The sequence below is a fragment of the Centruroides sculpturatus genome, unplaced genomic scaffold (genome assembly GCF_000671375.1).
Source record: "Centruroides sculpturatus isolate CEXI.00-Female unplaced genomic scaffold, Cexi_2.0 scaffold1069, whole genome shotgun sequence".
Classification (NCBI taxonomy): Eukaryota; Metazoa; Arthropoda; class Arachnida; order Scorpiones; family Buthidae; genus Centruroides; species Centruroides sculpturatus.
Genome location: NW_019385224.1, coordinates 239,211 through 256,038, shown reverse-complemented (window position 1 = coordinate 256,038; position 16,828 = coordinate 239,211). Strand labels below are relative to the sequence as shown.

At 31.8% G+C, this 16,828-nt stretch overlaps 1 protein-coding gene across 1 annotated transcript; it reads right to left on the bottom strand.

Moving 5' to 3' along the window:
• Window positions 1–258: 258 nt before the first annotated feature.
• Window positions 259–16,475, bottom strand: LOC111636381 (regulator of G-protein signaling 7-like). The gene is made up of 15 exons (XM_023381619.1): window positions 16,183–16,475; window positions 11,749–11,872; window positions 11,441–11,537; window positions 4,736–4,786; window positions 4,550–4,656; window positions 4,426–4,474; window positions 2,966–3,030; window positions 2,822–2,898; window positions 2,668–2,749; window positions 2,343–2,429; window positions 2,228–2,277; window positions 2,032–2,145; window positions 1,759–1,962; window positions 1,176–1,619; window positions 259–1,113 (listed from the first exon to the last, which is right to left on the bottom strand). Exons 2-15 carry the CDS (start codon window positions 11,824–11,826, stop codon window positions 921–923), a joined length of 1,698 nt encoding a protein of 565 aa, XP_023237387.1. The 5' UTR covers window positions 11,827–11,872; window positions 16,183–16,475; the 3' UTR covers window positions 259–920.
• Between the last annotated feature and the right edge of the window lie 353 nt (window positions 16,476–16,828).

Below are 16,828 nucleotides of genomic sequence, written 5' to 3'. Positions count from 1 at the left end.
AGTAGATAAACATTATATTAACTGGTGCGAAACCGCGACCAGGTAGTTGGTCGCGGTTTCTCACCTGATCTCGTGGAATTTTCCATGTATTTTAAGTGTCTAATATCTAAATAGGGCTCAGTTTCCCGCAAAAGACAAATCGCCCATGTTTTACATTGTCTTATACCATCAATCCAATCGTGTCAACTCTCTCATGCCCTGCAGTAGATGGGGTAAAGGTTCGATTCGGTGTTTTCTTATATAATTCAGACTAAAACAAGCTATCCATTAACTTTATTGCTCAGTATATGTATATGATCTACAAAGATATATGACGATCTAATAATATACAACATCGCATACACATCACAATAAAACAATAAAAAATATCAAAAAATAAAATACTACAAATTTTTTATATGTACACATCTGTATACAATTTTCTTAATGATAATTAACTATGTTAGCAATGGAACGAAATTAAATACAATATATGTTCAGCACCATTGAAATTAACTATATATATCACAGCTAAGGCTTCGACAAAGCCTAGTTTTAGATCTATCTAAATAAAACGACAGTTTAATTAACCTACAGTTAAATTGGCCATCGTTTATACGGTGGTTCGTTGTAGACCAATGATTTAAGAGAGAAATTCTTCCACTTGGCCTAATTTTTGGGACGGGAGCATTTGAAGTTTCCATTAACAAAGAACGTTTGTGACATGAAAACTTTAAAAATTTATTTAAATTTAAAATACATGAATTAAATATAAAAATAAATTCTTACTAAAATCGTTCGAGTTTTTTGGTTCTAAATGATAATTTTTTTTTGAGAGGAAAAAGAAAAGACGTTTTTAAATATTAAATAAATGAATGTTTTAACGTAAAAAAAAAGAAAAATAATAAATAGGTCCCATCCCGCGATTTCATGATGGCATTTTAAGCTTGTGAATCTGGAGATGCAAGTGGGCTACCAACAGATGCGACAGATGGAACTGGCAAAGTTAAATTTTGACTATCGTCTTCAGACCCGCTGTCTTCACTACTCTTGTGACCCACGCTAGGTACTTGAAGAGTGGAATGAGCAGCAGGATCGGTTAACAATTCACGGGATCCTGAAGGAGACGATAATCTGAAAAACCAAAATTTATGAGAACTTAAAGGGAACGTCACATACTCACAAGAAATACTCACCTACTCGACGTCATCTTATCGGATGGGAGATCAAGATCGTGTAAGTCACTGGTACTGTGGGAATGCCGACCGGAAAAGGGCCACCCTTCAGTCTCTAGAGCCCTTGACATATGAGTTAAATCAACAGAACTCCCAGAAATTTGAGCAGCGTTAGATCTGCGTTTTGTTGTTGGTGTAGTATCTGGAGAACCCTTTTTTCTAGTTATGGAGCCAAAAATGAAGAGGCGCTTCTTGTGTGATGTCTGCCGCGCCGTGTGGAGAAGATTTTTATAATCGTCTGAACGAAGAAATCTTGGATAAGTGTCTTTTTCCATTAGGGCAAAGACGTGTTCTTGTGCAGTATCGAATGTGTATCTTGTCGGATTCTTCATAGTTTCAATTATTGTTTCGTGAGTTTTACTATCTAAATTTACTTCCATTGGTGAGTTGGGCGCAATAAATTCGCTGTAGAAGAAAGTACGTTTAGTATTATATATATATATATATATGTATATTGTGGGGGCCTGTATAGATTCGATACTGGAGCTGCCCAGCCTAATCGCTCGGCCATCCGGCCATCATAAAAATCATTCGAAGTACTTACTTGTAAATTCGTTGCACCTTTTCTTTCATGTTTCTCTGAGAACCTCTCTTCAGAGCTTGTACTTCCTTCCAAAATACAATATTTTCGTGACTGTACTCTTTTCTCAAATAGTTTTCAAACTGCCGAACTCCTGTCGGATCACTTAACAATTCTCGAAGTGAAATGGCCCATCGACGGATTCTTTTCTCCAATGGGATCTCTACCCTGAGCAAAACTAAGACTCAGATAATAATGATAATTATAAAACTGTCAAAAATGATCTATTAAACTTACAAACTGGCATTTAACTTCCAGAAATTCGGGTCGTCCATTATCCAAGGATTGTTTATCTGACCGCTAGAGAAAAAAGGATCGTGTTCCGCATACTGTTGCCATCGATTGAAAAGGCTGAGAAGCAAGGAAAAATCATCTAACATTAATGTAAAATAAATTTAATAATTTCGAAAAAAATTATATACGAGGTACTCGCCTCTCAATTGCCTGAGAAACTTTAACTCTTGTTCTAGGAACATGCTTCAACTGTAAATCCATAATAATTATTGTACATATCACCTCACCTTGTGTTCATATCATAAAATTTGTACCTTTGAAATTAAATCTTCTAAAGATTTCCTTTTTCTCGTTCTTTTATTAGGAATTGGACAACGATCCATACACGAGACGTGACCGGGCTAAACCGTAAAGTAAAATTCAAAATAATATACATTAAACATTATCCAAAAGTTTATTGCATCAGCAAAAACGTATTAAATTTCCGCTAAGTGAATTAAAAATGTTAGAATAAACGAAATTCCATTAACTTTTTCATGAAAATCTACATTAATTGTTGTAATTTGAACACACGACTGTAAATTTAATGTTGTTTTACCTTTTTGAGAATCGATCAAAAAGTGGAAATGCCATACTCACAGGAGGACGATGAACCCTCCAGTAAGCTTTCTCTTGACTTTCCATAATGATTTTATCGGCTTTCCTTCTTTCTTTTGTTAAACTGAAAATAAAACTTGGTGTTTTTTAAATCTTCTTCCACATTGAAACTAATTAATGATTTAAATTAATTTACTTCAGCTGCTCTTCCGCTTGTTTGCAAATGAAATCCCATTTGTGGCACAAGAACTTTTTCAGTTGAGCCAAAGATTCCTAATGAAAATTATTCTATTTACTTTAACAATTATAATCAATTAGAGTATGCGAGTGAAAAGTTAACCTGTTCGTAGTCCTCCAGGGAATTTTTCTGTTTACTTCGGAGTGATTTCTTCACCAAATATATAGCTGAAAATATATATATATTCGTTTAAGCCATCTCGTCAATGTATGACGCCTAAGTTACTTCGTGTAATTATTGCTGAATTTTATTGATGCTTTTCGGCGTGTGATTTAATAAGTATGTAAGAAGGCAGGCCGGACGGCCGAGGCGGTTAGGCGCCAGCCTATCTCTAGGGAATCCAGCGATCGAAATACCTCAGGGCCTAGTTCCTCACCACCGCCCTCCCAACTGGCCTGAAAGTACTCACAAGAAGGAAGGTTATCTTTTCTGCTTTGAGCGCACTAAGAGAACCTTTTTCAGAATATGTGGGCCCTCTTCTATTTTTTACAGCAACTCTCAATATTTTAGCTTCCAGCATTGATTTTTTTTGAAAAATTTAAATTGTGCGCCCTCGATGGTTTTTAAAACTTTTATTGCGCCCTTAGTAACAAAAAGATTGCCGAACCCTGCCTTAAGTCTTGTACAAACCCCAATGTAACGGATTTCGGTAACAACGGACCAAACGCTCTTGTTCCCGGACAATTGGATTGGAATGCAATGGGCACATTGTCTGGTAAAATGGCTTTAGTACAAAGCTATTAAAGCTGTATTCGAACTGTATTAAATCCGTTCTACCAGATATTGCGCCTAATATTTGAGAATATCACATTTCCACTGAGTTTCAGGAATATTTACTAGGCAATACGTCGAAAGTTATTGTTTATACTCCTGAATGGAAGAGGGATAATTGTCATTCTTCTATTTACCACAATTTAGGATATTTATCTTTTATCGTAACTCGTAGAAAGTTTGTTTTATAATTGTCCATGACATCTTTGGATACAGCGAACAATCATTTTCCCTTATTAGTCCGTTATATCATATGTCAACAGTGTTTATAATTCATGTAATGTCGGTATATTACATACATTATAAACACAGTTCCAGATGAAATGTTCAAAGATCTTTGTACAGAATATTTGCACGGCGCATTAAGATTTACCTGCCGCAATTTCATCATTACGGGGTTTCACAACATAGGCAATGGATAAGGAATGAAATCTCTTACTCATTCTAGTAATGATAAATTTTAAGACCTGAATCAGATTCAAGCTCTGATTCTCATGTTAATCAGTTGAAACCATGTGGTCAGTAGAATTGGGACAGGCCCACAATGGAGTGGCCGAATGGTGAGAGACGGATCAGACATCTTGATGACCACCACAAAATTTCCTGGGATTTTTCCACCCGTCCAGATTCAATCCCGAATCCCTCGACCTTAACCTCTCGGCCATTCGGCGGTCCCCATTTAAGTGTTATCCATACCTAGCTGGCATCATATTTTATATATTTGTTAATTAAGTAAAACAAATCAACTATATTATATGAATATATATGTATAATTCTAATGTTATACATACCATAATCTGTATTATTTGGCCGATGATGGGAAGGCCAAAAATATGGTGTCTATAAGCAAAACAGATTATTATGAAATAAATAATACAGTAAATTAGAAACAATCTCAATAAAAGGAACGTTTACCTGAAATCTATAAAAAGTTCCATCGTCCTTCACAATAAACGATTTTGTGTCATTTACAGGGAAAAAGTAACCATAAAAGCAAAGTTGGTTGGCCAAATGAAGAGCTTCTGTTTAAAATAATTAAAATTAAAGTTTTAAAATAAGTAATTAAATATTTAAACTTAATTAAGAAATTTAATGTCTTACCCATATCATCAAGATCCAAATTGTCAACCAACCATTCCACCAGATCATAGCCTGAAAGTCACATAAAGATTAAAATCGAATTACCAAATTGCTACAGGATTAAATATCGTATAATTTATCTTTCGGAGTTATTATTAAAGTTCCAATTATTTAAATTGTAGTTAACACGTAGTAATTAAACACGAATTATAGTTTGTAATTCGATTTTAATACGACTTTATGTATACGTCTGAATAATTAATGGGTTCAGTTGGGTGCAAGTCTGTGATGGATGTTTAATAAAACATTTCTAATGACGTTTATAATGTATCCCATCATTACTTACATGATTAATAATTTAAATATTCATTATTACGAATATCAATTCGCAATTTATTGCCGGGAAATTTCGTTTAAACTTAACTATTTAGACTGGGTGTGGCACCCAGGATTTTGATATTAAGCAAAACATAATTAAATTACTTAGACGTTGCATCCTTTATTTAAGAGATTTCTTGAAATAAAAATAGATAATTTACACTTAATTCAAAATTTATGTAGATTTATCATGTTGCTGGACTTTATTATAAGGCCCGACAATGGCCGAGTAGATGAAACCATTGAACCACAGACCCACGTTGGTCAGGTACAAATCCGCGACCGAACTCCCAGTGTTCGGGGAACGGAACCGCTCGGCCACTGGTGGACCCCTTCGACCTATAACCATCAAAACCTAATAGTATCAATGCCCATTATACACAAGCTACCATGCCAAATTTGATTCCTTAATATTTACCCCATCCTGAGATATTAAACGAAATAGACGCCAAAACATGCACATACGCACGCCCAAAACGCAAAGATTTGCAAAAGAAAAACGGAGGGTCAAATTTGACACGATCCAAATACTTCCCCTTGCTATGTATATATAACAGTAGAGAAAGCAATAGAAAATCTACGGTATATCAGCTTAATTTACCAAAAAATACTGTAAATCTCCGCCCTATGTCACTAAGAGAGCCTTTTTTTTAAGAAGTCCAATATGGATTCGGCCACCCCATTGAAGGCTGGCCGACAGTTGGAGACGGATCACGACATATCCGGACCACCCCCAAAAAATTCCTGGGGTTTCTCGACCCATCCGGATTCTATCCCAGGTCCCCAGAGAGGTAAGCTGCCACCTTAACTGCTCGGCCATCCTGTCATCATGCACTTACAGTATATCATGTAAAGCTTCATTACATTATTAATTTATCTAAAATTGCTACAGTTTATACAGTTTTCATATGAAACAATCATTCGTAACCACCAGAATCATAACTTTAATCCTTTAAAAGTCCTCAAAAATATTTGAAATCAACTGTATTTTCATTGCATAAAAATCTTATTACTACATACGTCGTAACATCTGACGTAATTAGCATAATTCCGGATCTAAAAATAGTTTTATATTACCGTTAAATTCATAAAAATAAACCATGAATTCCCTTCCTGCTTTATCTCTCCGCTTTCATATTTACAGGTATATTAATCAACTAGGGAAACATCACTCATTCTTGTCCAACATCCGGAAACCAACGTGACAGGCCATTATCCAAATATGTTAAGTTTTCAAATAAAACTTCCTGAAACTTCACACAAAGTGAAATATTTTACAAAATATTTCCATTAACCGAAATAACATTTAACTGAAATCGAATTAAATTGATGGAATAAGGCAATGCAACACTAGGGCAGTCTGCCAAGGGTGGTACCTTCCGGATGGACAGTCTATACGAAAATGGACTCTACTTCTGTGTTAGAAAGGTGAAAAAACCCCGAAAAAGTTTGTGACCACACGGTGATCGGGCGCGAACCCGGGACTACCGGTATTCAGTGGTTTAATTCACCTAGTAACCGATGGACGGACTCAGATTACAGAAGCCCTGTTGGCCAGGGTTTAACTCATATTTCATATTTCGCATATTTTTAATTCATTTGGCGGGGGTATAGAATTCATTATAATTAATTGGGAATATTTGGAATTTTAATCTAAGCTCACGTAATTTTAATTGATCGCACGCGAGTGTTCAGGTTGATAAGGAGATGTCACGAAATAAATATTTTATCTATTTTTCCAAGAATATTATAATTTGATAATAAGCGGCGTACTCTCGCAGGAATATGAGTTTTTCTACCTTTTTAAAAGTTAATGAACCCTCATAGCATATTAAATACCTTGGTATTAGCAAGCGATATAATTTACGTCCTCTCTAGAGACTGCGATTTACAGGTTGAAACACATTTCTGGAAACATTGTCTCGAAGAGAGGTCGTTGAACAACTTAGAACACAATTTAATTATGGAATTCTTGAGCAACATTATACTTTTTTTAGCATTCACATGGATTTTCCTTGGAGTGCTCATTGTTTAGGACAAGACTTCAATAGTACTTCAGGTATTATTAACTTTGTAAATAAAACAAATGATTTGTATAGTGTCTGTACCAAAAAATAATAATATTAGATAATAATATAAACAGCAAAATGAATAGAAGGTTTCTAATGAATTTATATTGTCACCTTCGCTAGTTGCAATCCACCAAGTGTTTTAATGATAATAACAAAAAATAGTTGTAGATATGGTACTTTTCTGATTACGTATCTTTACCATTCATTTTCCATTAAAAATATTTTCTGTCTTACAAGCTTAGAACTTGCTTAAGAACCCCTTGACCTAACAATTATTAGTGACCAATACTATTGATTAGTTGTGCTGTGCAAAACCAAAATTTTGATATCGATATCGGGGTTGATATCTAGATTCTTTCGATATTCTAAAATCTTGAATACTTAAGCGTATATCAATTTCGATATATCGTAGCATTACTATTGATATACCAAAAATGGATAGTTGAATGAGCAAGATAATTCAGATGTGTACCTGCTACTCTAAGGGATCCAGATCGAATTCGAATTAAATCTTCAGCAATTTTTCATGGGTAATATGATGCAGATCCCTTCCTCATCATTTGGCTCTCTGACTAAATCTGAAAAAAATTCTCTTAGCAAGACGTAAAGAGGGAGGAAGAAGAGAAGAAAAGATATCATTTTCGTATCGTTTAACTACCCAAATCAATTTTTCAATCAAAATATCTTTAGAAATTCGATATTTTCTTTTTTAAAAAGTTTAAAATCGTTTTAAAACAAAATCCATTAGATATTGATCTCAGATTTTTATTAGATGCCTCATCAAATTCCTCGTGGAATATCTCCATTTTCTTTCCGTTCCCCCTCAAGAGACTTCATTAAACAAAATAAATTTTGTTATATCGAGTTCTTAATAGCATCATCTGAGTATTTTTTTTAACTTCCTAATTAATTAAATAAAATTTTTTAACGATTTTGATGATCGTCTTTGTCAGTCGACGGTGCATTTGGACAGATGGAGTAGGCAGAGAAAGTGTAATTATTTCATAGTTTCAATCTTACGGCTGTCAGTACGAATAAAATAAGTTATAAATAATAATTATAGAAAGAATTAACACAATAAAAATGCTATTAATTTTGAAAAGAATTCTAAAAAACACTCCTGAAAAAATTCATCTTTTAAAAAAGTCATAAGAATTCGAAGCACGTGTAGAAGGATATTTTTAACATTAGAGTAAAAAATAAATAAATAAATAAATAAATAAATTTTCTTGAAGGCTTTTGTATTCTAAATCCATGTTTTCTACATTTGAATTCTATTTTATGATTTGAAAAATTCCTTTTTAAATCGTCGAAATGAGTTCTTTACAACAAGCAATCCTTATCTGATAGTTGCGAGCTATTGAAATAAATTCATTCGAATTCTTCTTCTTCTTCTTATTGTTCAGGTATAAAAATGTTATTATACTGATAATAAATGGAAAAACTATCCCACGGGTTCTATTAAGTAGAAACAAGACAATTTCCGAAGGGAACTTTAAGTTTATAGTTCATCTTGTCAACGTTGGAAAGTCGTCATGGCAACGGAATCCTTTCGGATCGATGAAAAGCGAATGTTTTTGACACCAAAAGAGCATAAACACGTAGATTTAAAGCGAAAGTCGTCAATCAGGACCTATTTTAGATGTTACTTTTAGCCGTAACGGCGCCGACACATGTAATTCCATCACGAATATAAAATGCCGAATGCATTTAAGTTTCTACATTAAATTGAGTTATAAAAAAAAAATAACCCGTTCTAAATAGATTTAGCGAAGGAAATCGTTTTAAAAATACAGCACACAACTTACGTGAACGTCGTAACTTGTTGATGGTTATAAATTTACCACTCGACAGCAATCACGAAACGTTATTATACGCCACGCTCCCTTAATCAACCATCAACATATGGCTTTTTATCATTAATATATTAATATGCTACGTAATTAATATTTATATTCTTGTTTTAACTACATAAATCAAGATTGGATACTGAAAATAAATTCTCAATACACAATATTCTGTGTTTCTTTCAATGGTTCTTAAGCATATTCTCAAGATATTATTTTTTTATATGTATATAAGCTTCTGTCATGTCAATAAAGATGCATTTATGTGCATTATATAAATTTATATTAATGAATTTCTGATATATAAATCACAGTAGAGTCATTTGTAATCTTTCTTGAGAGTGCTCCACCCTCTACTTTATTTAATGAGTCTCGAATGAATTCAAAACTCGATACAATAATTCTATTTTTAAGGAATTTTTTTAAAAAAATATAGTTTTTGTCTTATCTCGTATACATTGTTTTGTATCAGAAATAATCTATTTTTAATGTCCCATTGAATGGCAATTTGCCACTCGTGTGTAGAATGAATTGCAATTGATAAGATTGGAAATTAACTCGTCACAAGAAGAAAACTTTATATATGGGTCGATATCGAAGTCTTAAATACAGATCAAAGTTTTTCGAGTAAGCAGAAATGCCAAAGATATCTTAGAAGGAAAGAAGGAAGAGAAGAGAACACTTGAAAGGATTTAGCCTCGTTTTTCTATTTGTCAACTTTATGGAGTAGCAGAGAATCATAGATCGATTTTTAGATATTTCAATGGAAGTTAATCAGTACAGTTCTAGAACGGTGAGTGAGTTTTTTTCTTTCGGATATCGGTATCTTTTCCGTGTTTTTTTAAATAACTGCGACCTCTTCGATGTCTACACGACACCATTTTCTACTCTGTTTCATCTATTTTAATGATTGACACACGATTTACTTAAAGAGAATGCGACTTTTAATTGTTCAAAATAAACTCTAGCAAGATTTTAAAATATAATTTACAAATTTATGCATTTTAAATGGCAAGATATAAATCTCTCGTGTAACGTTATTAATGAGTGATTTTATCCTTGATACGCAATGGGCACAATACTTGAAATTAACGAGCCGCAGCATTTAAATTATGCTTTAGACGCTTGTTTCATGTTAAATACCTATTCCCGAGAGATTAAACTATTTAGTATTAGTTGAAGAAAGGATAATTCTTTAAATCAAGAAATCAATTCGACGCCAGAAATGATGATAACGCATTGTATATAGGCTACAGTAACTACAAACGAAATAAATTGTACAGAGAAAAACAATTTTAAAACAACACTCTCGTGATAAATAGACAGACAGACAACAGACAACTTGAGAAAAGCAGTATAAACTAAATTGTAAACAAGAAATTGGCAAAGTATTCGGGGCTCGTATCTACGATCTAGTTTATTCTGCCTAATTTAATTGTTAAACATTAAAAATTAGAGTTTATGACGATGAGATTTTCTTATTTTATTTTTCCTTTTCTTTGGTTATTAATAAAGAAACTTTATCGTAACAATATTAATATGGAAAATCCTTACAGAGCGGCGATACTAAATTTGCATATGACAACATTTATTAGAGTATTGGAAAATTAAATGTAAAATTCTCTTACATAATTAAAGATATTATCATTAATTATTTAAAGCGTTTCATTACTTATTAATTTTCTAAACAACCTGTCAAACATATTTTAATATATTTTGATCCAGAAGTTTGGGTGATCGAAAGCGGTTAAGGCATCAGCCCTCTGCTCTGGGAACCCGAGATCGGTCATAATACTCAAGGAATTTTTTGTGGGTGGCTCCTTCCGAATATGTTGGACTCCATCCCTCATCACGACACATGTGGGCCTGGGCGACCCACGACAGATACGAAAAAAGGCCGTCTTAATGCCCACAGGACGAAAAGAGTTCATTAATTTGTCATTTTATCCGTAAAGTATGCTTCTAACATATAAAATATATGTTATTACGCATATTTTAATTGATTTATGTATAGTATATTTACATTTACACTATATTTACAGAAAAATAACAGAAATAAGCACAGAGAATAATAAAAGATAGGGCGAGTTTTTGATGTTATCATTATATTAAATCTTAAATCTGTAAAATTATTTTGAAAAAAAAAGTAACTTTAAAAACTTTTTAAGAGATTTTTCTCAAGAAAATTATCTCAGACAAGAAAAAAAACACCATTTTTGTATGAAATCCTGCCAAAAACATTAAACAACAAAAGAAATTACAATGAGCGGTCTTCGAGCAAATTGCAATTAATTAACCATTACAAAACCGTAACTAATTAGTAATTATTTATACAATTAACAAATAAAACTACCGACAAATATAATTGTAAAAATTAAATAAGTACTGTATAATATATATATATATATAATTTAAATAGAATAACTCACCTTGAAAGGCACACGGTATGGATGTCAGAAACTGCCTCTTACTACGAACGGGTACACCAGTTTCGGGATGTTGCATTTTTTGAATTAATGCTTCCATCTGGCATTTTGTTTAGAGGGGGAAAAATGATTAATAAACACAAAAATCAACAAATTCCCTTAGAAAAAGTCAATCTTTCCACCTGTGGCAAATGCCATCTGGGCGTATGTATGTTCTGTACTTACTTGTAAAGTAGTTAAGGTAATGGTGTTGCATCACGCCAACTACTTACAAAGCGTGAATAGATAATTTTAAGTTTATAATTATTTACCTTTTCAAAAACCAAATCTTTTGGCGATTCGTCGGTATGTGTATGATCCATTTTCTTCCTGTTTACTCCTAACGTCATCGTGGATCCAGACCAATCAAACGTCCATGGGATAAAAATATTGTTGCTAAAAATAAGTGAAGGGAGGAGGGAGGGAGGAAGAAGAAGAAGAAGAGAGAGAGAAAAACATGGAGTTTTTTTTTCTTTAACTGTTATAATATATGACTGTTAGTTAAATTTAGAAACGTAAGAAATGATATCTTGGAAATGAAATCGTTTAATGATCGATTTTTTTAGAGGCTGGAAAAACGCCAATAAATAGAATTTCTTCTTCTTTTTTCCTGCGATTTTCTTTAAACGAATTGTAGACTTTTCGTTTTTGAATAAATTATCATTGTTTCTATTTCTAGAATACAAGTGTAATGTAAAACACATTTACGTAATAAAGAATCGATAAGGGTGACATTTTGACTTTGGGCATAAAAAGAAACCCAACCTTACAATTGGGCACGTGTTTTCTACGCATTTTAAATTTTTTTCGTGTATCTGCGATGATTTTAAATCAAAGTATAGCAATTGTTGTTATTTATACTTAAAAAAATGTTTTTTCTCATCACATACTCTACAGCCATGACTTTACTTTCATGATAATAAATTCTTGTGTCCTTCTTCAAAGTTAAAATTATGAGTTATTGGTGTGGTAGAATATAGAATACGGCAATGCAACACGTAAACTATCTATCTATCAAGTGGAACGTGCCTCCCGGGAGTGGGTTTAATGAGAACCTGGCATCTATTTAGGTGTTAAACACGTGAAAAAAACTCGGAAAACTCCACGCGATCAGGCGCGAACCCGTGAACCCAGTATTCATTGGTTTTATCCACTCATCCACTGCTGATCCACTTCTCAATCCATCAAAAAAAAGTAAGTAAATTCTTGCATAAAGGACTTCTTATATATTATAAATTAGTACCTTAACTCTAAATTCATCTCGGCCCAAAAAATTAACTTTAAAAGACTTTATGGTATAACTTAAAGATAGGTCCTTCCAAATCCATCAAATAATAAATTTAAATGCGTGAGGCTCTAAGCTGTAACTTATTAGTTTATATATAACTCTAATTTTGATCTTGAAGTACTTTCAAGATGCTGAACATCTAAGCTATTATGCTAAATATTCGGAATAATTCACAATGCTAAACATTGAGATTTAAAGTTAAAATTGAGAAGAAGTCAATTTAGAAATTGTAGTTAAATTTCAACAATAATAATTAATAGATTCCTTAATTTGATTGAAAATGTATGCTGAAATATACTTAATCTTACTTGAAAATCAATTAGTGAAGCATTAAGTATTGTTAAATTGAATATATTCACTAATGCTTATCTCGGTAATTTGTTTACTTCGTGAGTGTACCTACTCCATTCAAAAAACTCGCTAGATTAAATTGTAGATTAGATTAAAACTTCGAGTTAAAATCTAGAATGGTGAAGGAGAAAGTAATTATAGGCTAGCACTTAAGGCAAAAATATATAATAAATTTCCTTCAGAATGGTCTATACTTCTAATTACTTTTGGAAAAAGTATATATATAGATAAAATTTCCTAAATTTTCGAAATTCGGATATATCAGGGATTCTTAACACCTAAATAAATGCCAGTTTCCCATAGAAGTTCTCCGAGAGGCACCCATTTCTTGGCAGATCGCCCATGTGTTGCGTTGCTCTACCCTATCAATCCTACCCAATCCAATCATTAATAACGTAGATTTATCTACTGAATAAGTTGAATCTTTCATAGAAAAAGCAAGAATTCCCTTCTTAGAAGAAAAGTCGTTAAATTTTATAAAATTTCTGACATTAAAAATATTTTTTAGTGTGAATGAAAATTTAAAATCTTATAAATGTCTCCCTTGTTGTTTGCAATAAAAATCCTCGCCATTAAATGTTATGTTTTGTTATATCTCAAGTGTTGCCTTGTCACATATGGCGCTTAATTTAATAAATTTTAAAATGGATCCTAAAATAAATTCAAAAAAGTCATAAAGTAAAAGTATAATTTTATCATAAAGGATCACGTACACTCTATTCTTCAATCTTAAAGATAGACTTTTCAATCCATTCAATGATTTATTCAATCATTTTTTCTGAATATATCATTAATATCAACGTTTTAAAATTGATAATTCAATTTGGATTATATATTTCAGAAAAAAGTTCATATTAAATAGGCAATAGAAGCTTTACGCACAGGGAACCTATACTTTTTCCTAGGCCTTGCGCCTTTAAAGCCTTCTGACACGCACAAATGCTAGTCGAGACTCGTCTTTGTTCAGTACGCGAAATCCAGTGCTAGTTAGGGCCCTATCAAGTATTGTGTAATGAAGACTTCTTATTATATGCCTATATATAATACACACGATCCCCTTTATCTCCTCACCTTCTCGATCTTTAACCACCAAAATTGAATAAAATCAATCCCCCTAACACACAAACCTCCTTGCAAAATTTATGAAATTTTCGACAAAAAGCACAGGAGTTATTTAAACTTCAAACATGGTGAACAAAATCGTGCCCCACACACACACACAAGCATCCATACATATAGAAATTACTTCCTCCCAATTTTTTGCATTTCTCGACGTTTCAAGATTCCCAGAGTCCAAAAATGTAAAAATCTGGGGGGTCATTTTTTGATCGATCGCCATACTTCCCCTCCCGTTATATATATAACAGCCGGGAATATAATATAAATGAATGTAAGAATACTTAAGTGTAAAATATAATTATAAATTTAATTAATAACTACCAATTTTATGAATTTTTTAAAATCATTTCTGGAACTGCTGGATAACCGCCAAGACCTCAGCGCACCATTCTGAGGGATCCGAGATCAAATCCAAATAACAACCTTAGGAATTTTTCAGGTGATTTGTTCCAGATATGTCGGGCTTCCTTCCTTACCACTCAGCATCCCACTAGGGACCTGTGACACTAAGAGAGCATTTTTCTACACTAATCGGAGTGTGGAAAAAAGACGCTCTTAGTGTCACAGGACGAAGAAAAATGAAGAGAAATTTTGTGTAATGTTAAAACATTTATTTTTACTACGAGTTACGTAAATAAAAACAAGAAAACTACCGCAAGAATGAAAAAATAATAATAATAAATAAATCAAATAAGTTAGGAGCTGTTAAAACAAACAGTTCGAGATTCTTTACGAAAGTTTTAATTGTTTTTCCAAAGAAAAACAGTAAAAAATCAAGTAAAACGTCAACAATACCACGAATTTCTATGGTTAATTAGTTGAACAATCACTTCAGAACAATTTCGTCGATGAAAAAAGAATAGCATTAAAAGTAATTTTTCGAGTTTTTTTTTAAAAGAATAAACTTTAATTATAAAATTAAAAAATGATTCCCGAAGACATTCAACCACCCAGATTTATTCTTTAACAAAAATTTAAAATTTAAATTAAAATTCTTATTCACTACTTAACTGATTCTACGCAAACAGCTGAATAAACTAATGTTAAATAAGCGTGTAAATTTACAACTAAATACGGAGTTTATGAGGATTAAAATATAAATTTATAATAGTTTATACCTATCTTTGATTAATTACAGTATTTTTAAGGAATTATCGCTTTAAATTTTCTTGAGACTTAGCTGAGGTTCGATTGTATAGAATAAATAATGCCTGATCAATTGATATATTTCCAAGCTCCTCTGCGGGTAGATGTTGATATTTTATGTGGAAAAAACGTTGCAGCCACTACTTTATACGTGTATGAGACTGTATATTATATGTCAGCGGCTGTAAATTTGATAGAGAAGCGGCGACGCAGGAGATGTATATAAAACAATCGTGTTAATTAGACGCTTGAACAGTCGCAGAATGGAAGCTTATCAATAAAAATAGCAAGTAAGAAACCTTATAGGGTAGATATAATTTCTATTTAATGACTACAATTGATAGTTTTTAATTTATTAATTATATAAAACGCCAAAACTTTACGACGGAATATAATTGCCGTTTAGATAAAATGGTTAAGTGAATTAAATTTATAAAATAAAAAAAAACATTATATATATATATATATAATCGATCAAAATAATTGATTTATTTGAAAGTAGCGATGTATCATCAAACTAGAACAATTATTTACGTGTAAAAAAAAAAGACTCGGAATGACCGTTAATTAAGATGATGACGTATTTTAAAAATTAATTTCCGATGTCTATGACTTTCAAATTTTTTTTATTCAATTTTTTTTCTGTTTATTTTTAGAATAGGGTTTATTACATTATAAATAATTTTTAAAAAATTACAAAAAATTTTTATATAGAAATTATTATTAAATATTTATTTTATATATTTATTTCATTATATTATTTATTGCGTTTTTTTAAAAGATAAACTGAGATTTCTCTCACCTGCTACGTTTTTTCAACTTTAATCTGAATTTATTTGCTCCGGATTCGGATGGTAAACAACAGTCTGTAATATTTCAAACAGGAAGGAATGTTTATGCCTCCTATCCTTTCAAATAACAAGACTCGAATGTCATTCGAGGGTCGATCGACCTATTCGCCATGGAGACGTCTGCAATTCGTGAAACCGATACGAACCAAACGGAAATTTTACCTCAACGAAATAAATATTTATCGCTTTAATACTCTTTTAATTTAATAAACTTTTCTAATCATACTTTTATAAATTTATTTAATTTTTGTACAAGTAATTCCGTTTTCCCCCCTCTCTTCTTTAACATCATCAAATATTAAATATTAATTTCGAGTATTTTTATATTAATATTAATTTATTTAATTAAAACATAATAATAACACTTGCTTTAAACTATTAATTAATAAAATATAATACGACTGACAGATGTTTTTAAACGATTATTTTTATAAAAGTCCCATAGTTGCTATAGTAACTAGAGATTAAAGCTTAAATTAATTTTTTTTTTTAATTTTAAAATTTTATAATTAAAATGAATCGTTCTAATAATGATATTATAATATCAAATATTTTAACCGATTAAATAATAAAATATAATATAAACGACAAATATTT